The 17,630-nt window shown below is 43.7% G+C and overlaps 1 protein-coding gene across 5 annotated transcripts in view; it reads right to left on the reverse strand.

Annotated features, from left to right (window-relative positions):
- Nucleotides 1-17,630, reverse strand: part of SASH1 (SAM and SH3 domain containing 1) — a 185,687-nt gene that overhangs the window by 14,825 nt on the left and 153,232 nt on the right. For all 5 annotated transcript variants that reach the window (XM_065931175.1, XM_065931178.1, XM_065931179.1 and 2 more), the window contains 7 exons: nt 16,663-17,009; nt 10,541-10,615; nt 8,903-9,046; nt 5,390-5,525; nt 3,936-4,105; nt 2,975-3,184; nt 2,031-2,181 (listed from right to left, as the gene is read on the reverse strand). In XM_065931175.1, the coding sequence (XP_065787247.1) occupies nt 2,031-2,181; nt 2,975-3,184; nt 3,936-4,105; nt 5,390-5,525; nt 8,903-9,046; nt 10,541-10,615; nt 16,663-17,009 (1,233 nt within the window). The remainder of the gene's footprint in view (nt 1-2,030; nt 2,182-2,974; nt 3,185-3,935; nt 4,106-5,389; nt 5,526-8,902; nt 9,047-10,540; nt 10,616-16,662; nt 17,010-17,630) is intronic.

A 17,630-nucleotide genomic window follows, 5' to 3' on the forward strand; every position in this document is an offset into this window, starting at 1 on the left:
TGCTCCTGTGGCAGCTGAGATGAAAGATGAGTGAAACATCTCAGATCTCAGCAGATCTCTGGATCTGTCAACTCTGACAGAAACTGATGTGTTCCTTTAAGCTACCAGTTACTTAGCATACTTCTAAAACACAACAATTTATTTAGAATTGCTGAATGTATAATCTTCTCATCCTAGGATAATCCTGGATCCAGGTTCTTGATGCTCACTGGCACCCTTGAGTCCTCTAAAGCCTTTATTTTAGAACCGCTAAAAAGTACCACATTATATATGAAGGATGTTCTAAACAGTGGCATAGCACAGATTCAAAATGAGATTGATGAAGAAGCAGTGAGGCTTCCTTAGACTGCTGGGTGGGCATCATGACAGGCAAAGATCCCCTTACCTATAACATATCCCTGGGGTGGATCTCAGAACATGATCCCAGGAAGGACAAGGAGCCCCCGCCCTTCAGACAGACCCTGACTTATATACTCAGAATGCAGCTTTGCTCCTTCTGTTTAAATGCTAGAAGAAACACAACGGGTGGGGTTTATCAACCAGCTGCTCTCAGTGGCTGGGGAAGAGCAAATGAACTATTTTATAGAGCAGATGTGGTCCAGGAGACTAGATAATTAAACATTAATTGATATTAATATAGCTGGTCAGCCTCACCAGGCACTGGGCCAGGCTCTGACACAACTTGGTCACAGGAAAATCCCCACCCATGGTGTCTCCTGGGAAACTCCAATCCTAAAGAGACCTGGCTACAAATTGATATTAACCACGGAAGACAATCCCCTCCAAATCTATCCCTGAAGGCAGTGTGTTTATCTCGGGTTCAGACACCTATTTGACGGTGTGTCATCAGTTAATTTAGAGGGATAACCTAGTAATCAGAAGTGAATTTAACTGCACTGAGACACTTACTTCTGCGTCTCTTGAGCCTGGTACATTCAGTAATGCACAAATTTTTTCCCACCATTAACCATGGGTTTGGTGTGTCTTTTAGCAATGGAAATGCTCTTAGCTACTGATATCCCTGAAGCAGAGCATACGACAGAAAACACATTTGAATTCAATCACTGGAAAGGATGCTTCCCCCTTCATGATGAATAATCTCAGGAATATTTTTGATGTCAGACTGAAGAATAAAGAGCAAGATAAGACTGGGTTAATGGAGCAAAGGATAGAGTGTATTCAAATAGACTACATAAAAGCTGTGAGCTCACTGAATTCTGTTCATGGGCTGTAAAAATGAGCTATCATTTTGGCTGAGAAATCACAATATGGAATTCTCTGCTCTACATATTCACTCAAGATGATTCCCTGCTTCTTTAATGCAGGCTGATGAATTTCATTTATTCATTAACTAACTCATTCAATCAGAAAACAACTCCTCATGTGCTTTGAGAAGTAATTAACCCTTGGCAGGACAGGATACCCCAAGTGTGGCAGTCACATTTGCACCTGGGTATCTTAATGACCTCCTAAAGGCTGTATATCCCACCAATCCCCAAGGTGACGTGAACTATGTGTCTTAAGAAAAAAAAAAAAGTCCAAAAAAAGAAAGAAAATTACAATTCAGTTCTCAGTGAAAAAGTACTGGGTAGTCAGGTTTTCTTTTGCTCCTGCATTGGCATTGGGAATCTATGTCTTTGTGCTGTTTGACATAATACAAAATTGACCTTGGCTTTGGAAAGAGTAGGGCTTCCCTGGTGGCTCAGATGGCAAGGAATCAGCCTGCAATGCAGCAGACCTTGGGTTCGATCTCTGGGTCAGGAAGATCCCCTGGAGAAGAAAATGACAACCCACCCCTGTATTCTTGCCTGGAACATTCCACAGACAGAGGAGCCTGGCGGGCTACAGTCTATGGGGTCACAAAGAGTTGGACACGACTCAGTGACCAACACTTCCACATTTTGGAAAGAGCAAGATCAAATGAGGGACTCCGGGGACCTAAGCACATGTTAGCAGCTTATGGGATGCCTCCTGGTGGCCTGAGAATGGGATGGATCTCACTGAAGACGTCTGTGCTGTGAGGGACTTACTGTCATATTCCTGTAACAGCTCCACTGCCGTCAAGAGAACAGCTCTGTGCTCCGGGTCCCTGATATTTAACTCGTCCAAGTCCTCCTCCTCCAGGAGTTTAAAGGTGTCCAGATCTTCATAGCCATTGAACAGGAAAGTGGGCATGTGCTCCTGGGAGGGACCCAAGACAGAGGAGAGTCAGTGGCTCGGCCACGTGGTCCACGACCAACAACCAGTCTCAAACCCCTAAACTTTTTCCATACTCACTTTTATGCTAATTCAAAAATTAATAAGTATCTTTCTAACAGTCTGTACCCCCCAGTTCTACAGCTCAGTGGGCAAGCGGGGCACTTCACTAACCATGGGTTAAGAAGGTGGACACTCAAAGCTGAGATGGACTCCACTGGCCTGCATTTTAATTGTGCCCTTGCTGTGAGCTGATGCCTGCAACGCCACCCAGCGTGCGGTGGAGGAGACACCTCTTTCATCTGGAGCCACTGAAATCCAGCTCAGAGAGACCTGTGACTTCCCCAGGAGCAAGATAGCTTTGCAAGGAGAAAACAGGTCACACCATGTAGACCCGCCCTACTAGATGCTGGGGGTAATGGTGGGGCGGGGGGGCAGGGACAATCCTCAAGACCTCTGTGAGGCCAATCAGGATGCTAGGAGCTTGTGCTTACTGCCTTTCCTGGTAGTAGCTTGAAGCTCACAGCTCTTTGAAAGTTGCTCTTTGGACTAGGAGGTAATTTCAACCTGGAGTTTATGCTATCACCCTCAAGGGAGGTCAAGGATAGTGTTATGGTGCTGGTAATACTACTTCTATAGGATAATGGTACTCATCATGGACATGGGTTGTCCTTCTTGGATGACACAGATCACCCCACACTTCCCTGAAGGTGCCCTTGCTTGCTTAGTTTAGGAGAAGGTAACGTGGGGTTGGGGGCCAGAACAGGACGGAACTGACTTTGAGGTTGATCCGATCCAGGAGGTCCTCCACCGACTTGGGCTGGGGGGGTCTCCCTTTCCTCCTCCTCCTGGTGGCACGCTTGGGCTTCTCCTCTTCCTCGTTGAGCACGTCCACGTAGATGAATTTGAACGTGCCCACCTTGTTGTTCAGCAGGCCCATCCAGGTGCCCATGGGGGGTTTGCTGATTATATCAATGATGTCTCCTTTCTGTGGCCCAGGGAAGAAGGATCTTTCCATTAGGTACATTTCCAAGCATGAGCCATCAATCCATCAGAAGTGCCAATCATGCGATGTGAAGACACTATGAAGACTAGAATCAGGGCTCCACAAGTCACCTGATGTGACTGGGAGTCTGGCAGAGACCACAGAGAGAACTCTGATTGTGCAGGATCCCACAGAGGCCCAAGATCGCATCCCCTCCACCATCCTGTCCCAGAGGATGGTGGCTCAAGGTATCCACCAGGGCTCATGGCTGGGTGGGCACCTGGCTCTCTGAATGCCGTGCCCTCACCCAGAGAGCTCCTACTTCTTGGAGAAAAAATTCCCACCAGAGGTCAGTGGTAACCCCTGGTCTATACTCGCTTCATACATTTTGTGAAATCCCATCTGCTTCATAAGGATGTCACTGATCACATAAGAGAAGTCAGTCATGTCCTTTCAGTTGGCCAAAGCACTGAGACTGGAAGGGAAGGGCAGTGGGAATTCTAGAGGGAAGCTGGGGTCAGAGGACAGGGCCAGCATGGTGATAAGACAGAATTAACACAAGACCCGCCTCTACCCCCAAAGGCTGGCTGGTTCTCTGGTTTTTCACTGCAGAAGAGACCAATTTATCAAAGGAGCAGATGCGCTGACCAGTCTGCACCACAAGAGCCCAGCATTCAACACAAAGGAGACGAGAACAGCTCCGAAAGCCACAAGGCACCCGGGCTGACCGCTCTGAGGTCAAGGAGACACACACCTTGAGCTTGAGTGAGTCCGTGTCGTAGGGGCTGGGCGTGAAGTCGGTGTGCACTCTGGCACGCCCGCAGAACGGGCCCCGGTACGGGGGCTCCTCGTCATCACCATCTTCCGACTTGACACTCTCCCTATTGCTGGTCGAGGAATCGGTGGTGCTCACTGTCTGACCACCTGCAGGGAAAATACGCAGAACTTGAGTCAACGCAGATTTCCCGCACAGTCAAGCTGGGGACTCTGATAGCATCTTAGACTTGGAAGGCAGGGGCCAGAGAAAGGCAGTCATGAGCCACAGCCCCGTCAGGACCTGAGCAGAGGCCAGGGGACAGTCTGAGTTTTCTGAGTGTTCTCCCTAACTGAGCCCCTAATTGGAGAGGGGACTCCAGCAAGTTATCTTTGTGACCAGGGATATCTTTGTCACCGGGGAAGCCAGGTGACATGGAAACTCTCTGATAGAGGACACCAACCTTAACCTTCATAGCCTCCCATTTGTCAGGCATGCTGTCTTTACCCCATTTTACAGATGAGGAAGCTCAAAGAGGTCAAGTAACTTGCCCAAAGCCAAATGCTTTTTAAGTCGTGGGTTTAAATTTGGTCTCTTCCCCCATAGCGCTCAGCCAATACCACCACTGGGTTAGGAGTGGTTGAACAGTGTTTGTTTCAGGGACATTTGTCATTCTCCTCTCATCTTTTTTTTTTTCCTGGTTCTTAGTTGACTAAAATTAAGATTACTAATAAAGTTTTAATCAACATTTTGTATTCATGAAAGTTAAGAAGACATTAGCTTTCTTTGTAAAATCAGAAGAGAATTATCAGGACGTCCCACTACACCAAATGCATCACGGAAAAAGAATGTCATGTTATTGGGCTGAATTCTGCACTAAAATATTTTTTTGATTAAAGATTGCCGATTGGAGAGAAGTACTTGTCTTCTCTTTTACTAAACCCCCACTAAGATGATAATGAAGGGATTGGATTCACCATGACAAAGAACACGGCAGAGGGCAATGAACTGATGAGAAATGTCTACCAAAATCTCCAAGACAAAAAGTGGTCAGAAGATCGCTGGTTGCTACTGTAGGTGGGAGGATGAGCCCAGAGGTCAGGAAAGCAACGTGTGACATGCAGAACCCTGGTCATCTCCCTTTATTCTGCTGGTCATCGCCATCAGTGTTTCCCCCTTGGCTTCCTCCCTTTGGTCTCCATATCTTCCGCTGACATGCTTTCTCTCTCTCCCCTGCAACCAAAATCATTACCCTCCTGTTTATGCTACTGCTAGACATCGGCTACTAAACAAATAGGACTCTAGGGCCGGGTATTTTTCAGGTCTGTCTCTGTAACAGCACCCCAAGGCTAAGAACTTGGTCTTATTTATCTTTAAATTGCCTGAACCTGACACTCAGCAAAAGTCTGACTTAGACTCCAAGGAAATCATCTACGACTGCAAACTGGACGTACTCATCGAGCTTTGACCGCTCAGAGAACTCCGCAGACTCTCCACAGAACCTCCGGCTTTGAGCTTGGGCTTGTCCATGTGTTCGCTGTCAGGTTGAGAGGACGGAGGGGAGCCCGGCATTCCATCAAGGCCTGAATCCTGAAATGAGTTTCGACAAAATTACATTTTGTCAGAGGGGATGGGCATCTTTTTGTAATGCACAGCTGTTTAGCAACGAAATCAATCGAATTCATCTTTATACTCATGTCTGATGCTTTACCCAAAATACACCTTCTTTTTCATCGATATCCTGCTTCATCTTCAAGTTGGAGCTCCCGTTAACTATTAATTAAGCACTCAAAAAGTATTTTTCATGCTCAAATAGATGTTCTTGAAAAAAAAATCTACCTTGGAGACAAAACATTTCGCTAAAGGCTTAGAGACTTGTTGCATACTCCCTGGTTCAGTAATGAAGTGTTATAGCTCAGTCATGTCCAACTCTTTGCAACTCCATGGACTGCAGCCCACCAGGCTCTTTTGTCCACGGAATTCTTCAGGCAAGAATACTGGAGTGGGTGGCCATTCCCTTCTCTAGGGGATCTTCTTGACCCAGGGATCGAACCTGGATATCCCAGATCACAGGCATTTTTTTTTACCAACTAAGCCACAAAGCTGGACCTCTAATGTAGATCAAATATAATCCACTAGTGATGTAGTATCCAGAAGTACTATCAGAAAATATTTTATCTATTTTTCTATTTGAAGGGAAATTTCTACACTAAATAAAAGTGTATTCCTTGTTTGGTTTTTAAAAACAGAGACCAAATTTTTGTATTTCTATTTACACAAATTATTGAAATTAGCTAATAAAATACCCACTTAGGACCCAGATACACAGTTGACCCTTGAACAGCACAGGACTTAGGGGTGCTGACCCGACTTGCAGTCAGCTCTCTTTATCTGTATTTCCAATGTGGATTTAAACAACCACAGGCTGTGTAGTACTGAAAAAAATCCACCCGTGAGCTGACCTGTGCAGTTCAAACCTGTGTTGTTCAAAGGTCAACCGTACCTCAAACATACCATTTTTCTGTCTATAATACGGTTTCCATAAGTCACCCTACAGGTTTAGCTTCATTGACTTCTATTAGTTTGTTGTAGTAAAAAGCTGTCAAGCCTCTTTCAGATCCGGATGCTGACAGCAGTGACTGAGCAGAACTTCTCACTTTTGGGGTGGCTCTGTACCCATTAATTTGGCAGGCCCTCATCTGCACATGTTACTGTAACATGCTCATTTGATTTGAAGTGCCATATAGACAGACCCTATCACATTTTTAACAGTCTGCAGTCAGAATGGTTTACTTGCCCAAACAGAACACTCTCTGTCATACTACACAGCCACGTGAGCACAAAACCATCTAAACGAAACCTGTTATTTGCATAGTGCTGAATCATCAGAAGGACTCTGAAAGATTCTGCGGGGCCCTGCAAACTTTTAAGGACAATCAAAAGGGCAGCTTCTGATCCAAAACACACTTCTGCTTTCCATTTAAGAAAAGTGAGCAAACAACCTCAACAACAACAATAAAAAGAGGTGCATTATTAGGAAGTTACTGAAGCTGCAAAGGATGAATTCCCGAGGAGGCTGGTTTTCATTCTTCTTTTCTGAATCATAAAATAAACCACCTACCCAATTAAAATCTTCTAAGAATTCTTCTGGAAAAAAATCTCACTTTTTGAAAAACAGCACTATGAAATATACATCTCTGATAGTGTATGTTCACAAGGCTTTTAAAAATTATTAATTTATTCATCACATTTATTGAATACCACAGGTACTATTTCAGATGCTGGGCATATAGCAGGAACAGAGCAGACAAAAATCCTTACCAGAAGAGTTGATATATTTACTAAAGAGATGTTTTCTTAAGCCTTACAATGTTAATTTCCTTTCTCCAAAAAGCACTATAATGAGTCCTTCTTTTTTTTTGCTTATGTGAAATGACTGTTCTAAATAAACAGGAAAATAAAAATACAGGCATCTATATAGCAGTAAAATTACAGAGAAATGCTCAAAATTACATGAAAGCTATATGCTAATAAGCCACAAAGCAAAAACAAAAACAAAAACAAAACCCAGGAATATGTTTACAAGAGCTTTTAGTAGATATTTCAATCTGGGGGGAAAAAATCAACTAAATAATAAGTGCTTTAAATTCATGCTTTCATTGGCATGTAGTCAGTCTCATAGAAGCCATGTGCAGTCTGTCTCATTGCTGGGTAGAAACAGACTTTCCATCACTCCCACATCCACAAGGACAAGAAATGAAAAGAATAAGGAGAACATTCAGGGAGTCTGGAGGCAGCCAGACATCCCCTGTAGGTATAACAAGCCACAGTTCTCAACCTGGGCACTCGCGGTATTTTGCACGGTTAATTCTTTGTCGCAGGGGCCTGTCCTGCGCATTGCAAGATGCATCCTCCACACCACTCCACCCTAACCCATTGCAAAACTGTCCCCAGCCGATGATCTGGGGTTGGTGCAGGGAGCAAAATCACCACCCCCATGAGAACCACTGTAATAAACAGAAGATGTGCAGGCTTTGTTTGAAGAACAGTGCAGGAGGCTGGGCTAGCTGGTGTTGAGTGATTCAGACACGGGCTTTAGCTCACCACGTCCACTAGAGGGCAGCAGCTGAGCAAAAATGTCTGTTTCATTTCATAGCTAAAGCGGCATTACCTACGTATTTCAAGTTAGACAACCAGCTCACACAGGGGGACTTCAACAGACTACAGAAAGAACACTATAAAGGTGTCAGAGGAGAGTGTTTTGAAAATTTAATGGTCAGAATTATCTCAGGCCCAGCTTTGCAAGTGTCTTTATTCCTTCTACCCATAAAAAGGTCATGTTCCTAGTGATGAAATTATAGATCTGGGGGAGCAGGCGGTGTCAATTCTGTGGTATTTTTAATGTTTGCAGATAAAGCTATTTACTGAACACACACACCCCTGCAGAAACACAATTATTATGTAAGTCCTGCAGCCAGGAAACACTTTCTCAGTTTATTTCTCAGACTTCCTATGTGCTCCAAAGAACAACTTAAACTACATTTATTTGATAAGTCAGCTTCATAAGAAAATTGGAGTGTCTCTTTAAGGTTTGATTCTGGTGATGTCCATTTTAAAGAAAGGGATATTTTAGAAAATAAAATCCTTCCTTTGTTTTCTAAATTTTAGTGCTTATTTTTACAACAGAATAATCATTTCTTTACATGTCTGTCTCTTTCGCTCATCCATACATACAATACAGGACTTGATTTGTATTCCCAGCACCAAGCCTGGTGCTCGGATGACCCTAAGTGCTTAATAAATATTTGCTGAATCCACTGTTTGTCTACACAAATTAGGCATGGTCCTGGAGCCTGGTTAATGCCAATGAATGTATTTAGCACCACTGAAAATCTCAAGACAGACCATCCCCAGTTTTTCTTGTTTTGCAAAAGAAGCAAGAGGGTATTTGCGTGACTGCCACATACCTGCTCAGAGACAGAGCTGCTATATTTTTTAGACATTCTCTTCCTCATTGTCTCTTTCACGGATTTCACTTTTTTTCCAAGAGAGATTCGGGAGGCAGTGGGTGATTTGATTACTTCTTTATACACAAAATCGCCTTCTTTACCCTGCAAAAGAAAATTTACTAAGTACCCTTAATCACAGAAAATGAAGCCCCCAAAACAGGTTTTATTATCCAAACCATGAATGTCCTACCTCTCAGCAAAATGTTGACATGCCCCAGGATCTCCACATTTTTCTTATGTTAACTCAGAGCTATATTATTTTTCTTTATGATTAAAAATTAAAGCTACTGACTAACTGGCTTATGTTTATTTTTTTAAAGTGGAATATGAGTTAGTTTTATTTAAACTTAGTATGATATATTCTCCTTCTGCTGCATTTTTTCCCACCAGTTTAAATACCCAAGGGGACTGTATTTCATCAATAAAGAATGATTTAGATGAACCAGTGTTCACTGAATCCCAGCATGGGGAAGAAAAAAAGGATACTACTACTGAATCACCCAAGAAAGTGGTAAGAACAAAATGGCAAATCTCAATCATTACAAGTCCATCACCTGATCAGACTTATATCACTGAAGCATTTCGTGTGGTCACCTCCTAACCATGCATAAATTTATTTTTCCCTGAACAAGTTCAATTGCAGTCACTTCTCATTCTATTTTACATTGGGGGTGGGGGTGGGGGACTTTCCCTTGGAGAAAGAAAAAAGAAATTATACTTTTATTTTTTAAAAGATTGACCAGATAAAATTATTGGCTTATGAATCAATAAAATTTGATATCCAAATAAAATACTTGTATTCTCCCAGGAAATTCTCAGACACTACAAAAATATCATAGATGGGTGCTTTAGCTGACACATGATCATAACGAATATAAAGCACAGAATCCTGATTTCACAGCTTCACGATAAAATGCACAAGGGGAAAACAAAACCGTATGGAAAACTCACCAACATCCTTGGGAATCTTAGAAGGGAAAGTTGAAGGAAAACCCGTATACCACAGTGGGGGCCTGACCCTAGACTGTGACTCAGAGACAGGTCTGAAACGGCAGTAACCTTGGCTCAGAGGAGTCTGGTTTGCTTCGGCCCCGAGGGGACTGGGTTCATTTCAGGACACTCCAGATCAGGAAGTCCTAAGCTTAGCGCAGAGCTACGCACATGGCCTATGATAAGGCTGGTTTTTAGAAACGCTGGCTCATACCCTTAGAACCCAAATCACAGGGCTCTCTCCTGTGGCGCTACCCACGTGTAACAGTCACATACACGTGCAACTATTGTGAACAGAAAGCATGCGAGCACCAATGGCTAAGACTGCAGAAACCAAACTCCTCGGGACTTGTGACTTGGAAGAAACCTGGGAACCAAGACATTAAAGAAATGACGCTACTGCAAAGAGAGAGACGGTCATCTTTCATTCCGTATGAAACCAAAAAGAGTCTTTAAGATGGTGAAACGAGGGTTCTCTCCAAACGTGATTTAGGATCCCCGGAGGATGGTTACCTAGTATCAATTCTCAAAAATATTAAATATGAAACTGTGTCCACCACATCACTTGAATCCAAACCTTTTCCCTCTCTTCTGATGTATACTCACCATTGGGTCCAAATTATTGCTGCCAATGTGCAGAGAACGATTTGTCAAGTCAAATCCTCCAAAACTGCAGGTTCTCTGTGGAAAGGAGAAGACAGGACAGAAATAATCCAGTTATGTCAGCCAACAGTGTACCAACCCAACACACGTCCCGTTTGCAGAATGTCACTGGATCACAAACGTGTTACAGGATGAGAGTAAGAAACGAGAAATGATGAAAAAAAACACATGGTTCATGTTATAAGGAGACGTCATCACTCATTTTGCCCTTCCACGGGCCACTGGAACTATGCCTGTACCACAGGCTCAGAGTCCCCTTCACATGCAAAAACCAACTGGTTAAAAAAAAAAAAAACATATATATATATATATATATATACAATGCAAAAATACTATACATATGTTAAGTGCTCTAAGATGCCCTGTCTCTTAGTCACAGAATTTCCTTTTTTCTCCCCTTAATATTGGCTACAGGAATAATAACGAGGGAACATGCATTAGAAAACCCATGTGCTCAAAGCAGTCTTGGAAACCCAGATCTGAAGTCCACTGAAAGCAGGCCTTTCTAACAGACTCTTGTTTTGTTTAGTTTTAAATCACTCAGATGGAGGAAAAGGTTATGTTTATAAGTAAAGTCCAATCAGGCCCAGAGGATTACTCATTCATTTCTTTCCTGACCTAGCCAAAAATGCTGATAACTCTCCCACCTAACTGCCCAACTTAATCACTTATGACTCCTTCCTCAGAGTCTCTGAAGTAAAGATATCACATTTGCCCAGAAAGAAAAAGACTGATTCCGTGACTGTCTTTGACCACACTTCTTTAATTTCAACAGGAAAACCACTGATGTTATAAAGAATGAAATCTTTGCCGTTCTTCTGGTTGGTTTCAAACTTTATGGAACTGCTTATGTTTCAGTGCTTTTATATTTCTAGAATTTTGCATTCTCTGTTGCTTTTCTAGCAAAAGTGTCCCCATTCCCACCCCCACCCCTTCAACCCCCAAGTCTTTAACAAAAGGAGAAACTCAAAGCATACTAATTTTTGTTACAATCTATTATCTTCTAAAGCAATTGGTAATAAAATCTGAATGACAGATTTGGGTGCCAATATTTTGTATTACTTGTTTCTCAGAGAACTCTAATTAACAGCTATTAAATGGAAGAAATGAACAGAAAAGCACACGTATACTATAAACATTGCTTATTGAAAATAAATGCACCCCAAGTATATTCTGCAGCTTCCCTGATAGCTCATTTGGTAAAGAACCCGCTTGCAATGTAGGAGACCCCGGTTCAATTCCTGGGTCGGGAAGATTCGCTGGAGAAGGGATAGGCTACCCACTCCAGTATTCTGGCCTGGAGAATTCCATGGACTGTATAGTCCATGGGGTTGCAAAGAGTCGGACACGACTGAATGACTTTCACTTTCATGTATATATTAACTGAACAGAGAAAGTGGGAACATCCAGGAAGGAAAATGTCTAGGTTTTTAGAATCACAAAGATACGGATCCAAATACTGGTTCTACCACTTAACTTGCTGTGGGACCACAGGTAAAGTACTTAAACTGCCTGAGCTGTGGTTTTTCCATTGGTAAAATACTGTCTATATTCTATATTTGAGACATTTAGCACACTGTCTGGCACAAAGCAGATGCTCCCTAGTGTCTCAGCAGTAAAGAATCTGCCTGCAATGCAGAAGACAGGGGTTTGATCCCTGGTTTGGGAAGAGATTCTCCAGCATCCCTGGAGAAGGAAATGGCAACTCCCTCCAGTATTCTTGTCTAGAGAATCCCATGGACAGAAAAGCCTGGTGGGCTACAGTCCATGGGCTCTCAAAGAGTCGGACACGACTGAATGACTAAACCACCGACCACCGACACCACAGTGAGAACATGGAAGCTTGTTCTGGCAACTGTTGTACCAAGTCGAGGTTTAGTCAACATTCTAAATATGCGAGTGAGGAGCTAGAGCCTAGTTCTGGGCCTCATATTCTGCGATCTTCAACTGTAAAACCACAGCAATCCTAAGAAGGGACCCAAAAGTGAGCGACAGCTGGTATGACAGAAACAAAGGCCGGGAGAAGAAAGGGCTACAGGAGGCATTTCAGGATGACCAACATCCAGGGCATCACAAAACTGCTCTCCTTCGTCAAAGCTGTGGCTGCTATTTTAAATGGTCTACCATGGACACGACTTACAACAGACATTACTTTCATTTTATATGACTATCAATGGACAATGTGATTTCCCTTACAGTCAACTTACTTGGACCTGTATCTGTTCTATAAAGAGACAGTATCTCTGTAAACAAAATCATCACCAAATCCCCTCATCTGCAAGCAATGTCATGACCATCTCTCAAGGCTGATTTTTAACTTTAATTTTCCCTTCCCAGCGTATAGTGCCAAATACACTTTCTCATTTCTGCAAAGGCAGTCGTTTTATTCCAGTCGCTTTCCTGTGACTCAGGGCTCCACAGACACAGTGTGGCGTCCAGATGCCTCATCATTTTATATCTCTCGTGCTCCCCTGCTTTGAATTCCAATGCTGACTACACCACTGAGCCCAGCATGTTATTTCTGATGCACATGAAATAACTGACAAAGAATTTATGTGGAAACTATAACTGCAATAAATTAGAAGCTTATTTATGTCTTCATATGCCTGCTGCATGCATTTTTTCCTAAAATAAGAAGTTTAGAGGAAAGAGTGGACTGGTTTTCTTAACTGCCAACTAAAACTTCTCCCAGTGATAGGCTAAGGTATTTGGAACTGATTCTTCTGTATGAAGGATGAACCAAATATAACAACACTGCTTGAACTCATCTATAACTTTTTCTATTGCATCAGGTAGTTCTTGAAGCATCACTCTTTCAACAGAGAAAACAGAAGAGTAAAAGAAAGTAAACCAATCTTTGACTTCAGTGGTCTACATAAATAAAGCTTACATGAAGTTTTTCAAGTTCAAACATCTCCTGTACAGAAATTACAAGAAAATTTTAGATAGATGCTTGTGGATGAGGAGAGCCAGTCAATGGAATGGTCATGCAGTTGAAAACATGTTTTGGAGGGAGGTTGGATTTTTTTTTTTCAAATGGACAAAATTCCAAAATGTCATGCATGTCTGTTCCCCCAAACAAAATTGGATGACCAAATAAAAAGCAAGACAAATGACCGTTTCCAGTGAGTACAAAGCATTGTCATTTCCCTGAGGTTTCATCAAGCAAATATGGCATATTTTGAAAGACAAAAAGATCAAGGTTGAAGAGTAAAGGAAAGTATACTTTTGAATAAAATGAAAGAGAGATATGACAAGAAGAATGGAAAAGACTTAAGTGAACCAAGCAAAGAAATTATCTTAACCTCTTAAAAACAAAAATGAAAACCCTTCTTCTGTTGTTAAAATATTTAACAACAGGGGTTAAAGCCTGCGCTTCTACCACAGGGGGGATGGGTTTGATCCCAGTTTGGGGAACTAAGACTATATGCCACACAGCGTGGCCAAAAACAACAGAAAAAACAAAAACACTAATACTTCCCTATGTTCTCTGAATAATTAAATTTTGTTTTCTTGATTGTACAACTATAAGAAACGGTATGTTCAAATTTCTAATTTAGCACTGAACATGTATTTCAGCAAGTATTAAAACTGTCCAGTACTGCCTCAAACTCGCAGTATTTCAAAAAATACACCCCCCCCCAAAATACCCAGTATCAGGTTGATGCTGGGGACAGAAGTTACAGAGTGCCACTTTTACAAGTGGTGGAGTCAGTACATGAAAACAAGCTTGTCCAACTGTCCATATTCAATGTCGATGAAGAATTAATCACTGGCCCACCAATGACACAAATCTTAGAAATACAACTCCTAGAGAGAAGGTTCTGATGAAGTTGTATCATCAACAAACAATATAAATAATATAAGGGATATATGAGTAACTCAAGTCACTCAATTGGAAAACTCCTCCATATTATCTGATTTAAACTCACAGGGATGAGCCATCAATTCACAGAGAAGTGGATCTGATCTGTCAAGGTACAGAGGCAAATAAACTAGGTAGAACACACCTGGAGGTAAAAAAAAAAAAAACCCCAAATAAATTATACCAAGACTGGGCGGCCACAAGTATTTTCCAAAAGATCTGTCGGTCAGAACTGAAGGGGTGATAACAAGAAATAGTAACAAAGAACTATTACTTTACAACAAAAACAAAATCAACTGCAACTGCTGCCAAGACAAAGAATCAGAACAAAAGCTGTTACTGATAAAATTAAAAGTGTTGTAAGATTTATAAGAAGGTGAAAAAAATGGAAAGTAAGACCTAGCAAGAAAGTCAACACGTGGGGATATCTGGAAGACCTAAGGGTCTTCCAAAGACCTAAGGGCTGGTATGGATGTAAGCATTCTATAAGGATGGCACTCACCACAAAATCAGAACTTCATTGAATGAATTTAGATTACAGTAACCACCCTGGGAAGTACATCTTACAAATGTCAAGAAGTCTGGGCGAAGCCACCATGGGAGGCAGCAACACAATCTACACCTTCAGACCTTTGAAAGGGGACAAGCCAGCAGTCCCAAGTGGATTAAGCGGGGCGCCAGGGGCCACAGGCCCACAGTTCAGCCTCATCCTGTGCCATTTTATACAGGCTCTTGTGCAAACTAAAACTTGAGCAGGAATTCCCATGGGGAAATACTTATATTCTCCAGTTCAATATAAGTCTTGCCCTAAAAATAAATTTCATCAGGTCTCTAACAATCCAGTAATGAAATTGAAGACTGTTTTCTTATTTGAAAGTCATACTTTATTATTCCTTGCTAGGTACAGAAGAATCTATGGGACAGGGGAAGACATTTCCAAATGCTGACTCTTTTGTTTAAAAAGATAAGCACATCAAATATACTTAAGTAAAACAAAAGAGCTCTAATTTTTCTTTCCTTATAGATTGGAGAACTTTGCCTTTGTCCCCCAGACATAAATGTATTTCACAATGTTTTTTAAATTGGTGTGAATGGTGATGCCAATCTACTGTGGGCTAGTTCTTACTGTTCTAATTAACTGGAGAAGAGACACCTCCTTGGAGGGCAAAACGTCCTTCTGTTTTGAATCAGCTTCTTGCGGTCAAGTGGCAGGATGGCTGGGGCTCAAGGCAGCCACTTCTAGAAGGCCGAGCCCATCCTGTACTCTGAGCCCTTCTCTGAATCAGTTTCCATGTTTAGTTTTAAGGCTTCCCTGGTGGCTCAGACGGCCAAGAATCGCCTGCAATGCGGGAGACCCGGGTTTGATCCCTGGGTTGGGAAGATTCCCCTGGAGAAGAGAACAGCCACCCACTCCAGTATTCCAGCCTGGAGGATCCCACGGACTGTATCATCAGCCCATGGGGTCGCAAAGAGTCGGACACGACTGAGCAATTGCATTAAAAATCCAACAGCTTCAGCAGGCAAGAGGGCAGATGAGAAAGGAGGGAGGAGGCATCCCTTGAAGAGAAGTGGGGTTAGGAATGGAGGTGATGGAGCGAGGGACCAGGAGGAGAGGGGCAGGGAGCCAGGCTCCCGGCAAGAGAGGCCATAATGCTTGGCTGAACGTCACAGAAATGACAAGGCCGTCCCCGTGGCCGTCTGGGTGACTCACGGACTTCTGGTGGATTCGCAAGAGAACCCTCTTAGTACAGCGGTCCACCGTGGCGGCCCACTTCCTCGTGGCCTCCTCCTCCTCCTCCAGCAAGCACCGCCTGAGGTCCTGCTTCTCGGCCTTGCTCAGGGCCCTGTCCGAGGCAGGACGCACGAGCTGGGTCAGGTTCAGCTGGCTGTAGAGGCTGCGCTCCACCACGTAGGCGACGTTGAGCTCGCTGACCGCGGGGCGCCCGCGCGCCCTCCGCCCGGGGCCGCCGCAGCCCCCGGCCGCCTTGGGCTTCTGCCGGAGCAGCTGCAGGTCGCAGGTGGCGCTGTGGACGCCCTTCCTGGACGGGCGCTGGCAGAGGAAGGCTCTGGAACACGAGTGGTTAGCGTCCGTCTTCTTCAGGCGGATCTGCTTCCGGACACTCTGCACCTCCTCCAGGGACGCCAGGAGGTGGTGTCGCCGCCGGTGGCTGTCATAGAGGCAGAGACCATCGCTACTTACCCCGTGGCTCAGGGACCCGAGCCCCTTCTTCATCTCCCCCTCGGTGAGGGAGCGGGACACCTTCTGGGCCTTGTCGTCTTCCGGGTACGAGAAGAATGTCCCCATCTTCTTGGCGGGCTTGATCAGGCCCCGGCTCTCTCCCTTGCTGAAGGTTTTGACCAGTTTGCGGCCGGCACCCCAGGTGTCCAGGCTACTGGGTGATGGAGACGTCATGAGAGAGTCTGAGTCATCTTCTGGGGGTTTCTCAGGAGAAGCATCAAAGAAAAAGGGCTTCTTGTGCACGCCGGAGTACAGGGCGGACCTTTCATCTGGGACCGGCGAATTCTCGAACACCTGCTCCTCCCCACCTGGAGGGAAACACACACGGTCAGGGGCTCCTGTCAACACACCCTTGCATTCTTTCACAGACTTGTCTTTAGATCCCCCAGCACCCGCAAAAAAGCTGCTAGTCCATCCAGCCAGCACAGCCAGTACAACCCCCTTCCACAACCACTTACCTCCCATAAACCTGGTTCGCGCTTACATAAATGCAGATAAAAAAGCAAATAAACTGAGCAAATAAATGGTTTCATGCAAGCTTCATGTTAAAAGGTTTCAGATGTGTTTTCTCCTCCTCTTCCTCCTCCTCTCAGTGTCTTTGTAGACCAAACACCTTTACAGACCTATTAAAAATGCCACTTGGAAACTCTAAGCCCACCCATAACACAATATTCTTTAGCATTTAACGATCATCATCCTCCCCAGTTTGTCAGGGCAGTCCTCGGAAGCTAAGAATCGGAATCGTTCTCCCTTCTGAAAGGTGCTCCTGTTGATCTGGTTGGCTTTTTACAGTCAGAGTGTGATGAGTGCCATGTGGCTGACAGTGATTTTTTTTTATTGCTACACGTGCCATTTAAGTAATTAAATCACCAAGGGAGAAGTCAGGGTGAAGAAGCACCATAAAGGGTCGTAGCCTGCAAAGGCAACTG

The sequence above is a fragment of the Muntiacus reevesi genome, chromosome 3, assembly GCF_963930625.1.
Source record: "Muntiacus reevesi chromosome 3, mMunRee1.1, whole genome shotgun sequence".
NCBI classification, from domain to species: domain Eukaryota; kingdom Metazoa; phylum Chordata; class Mammalia; order Artiodactyla; family Cervidae; genus Muntiacus; species Muntiacus reevesi.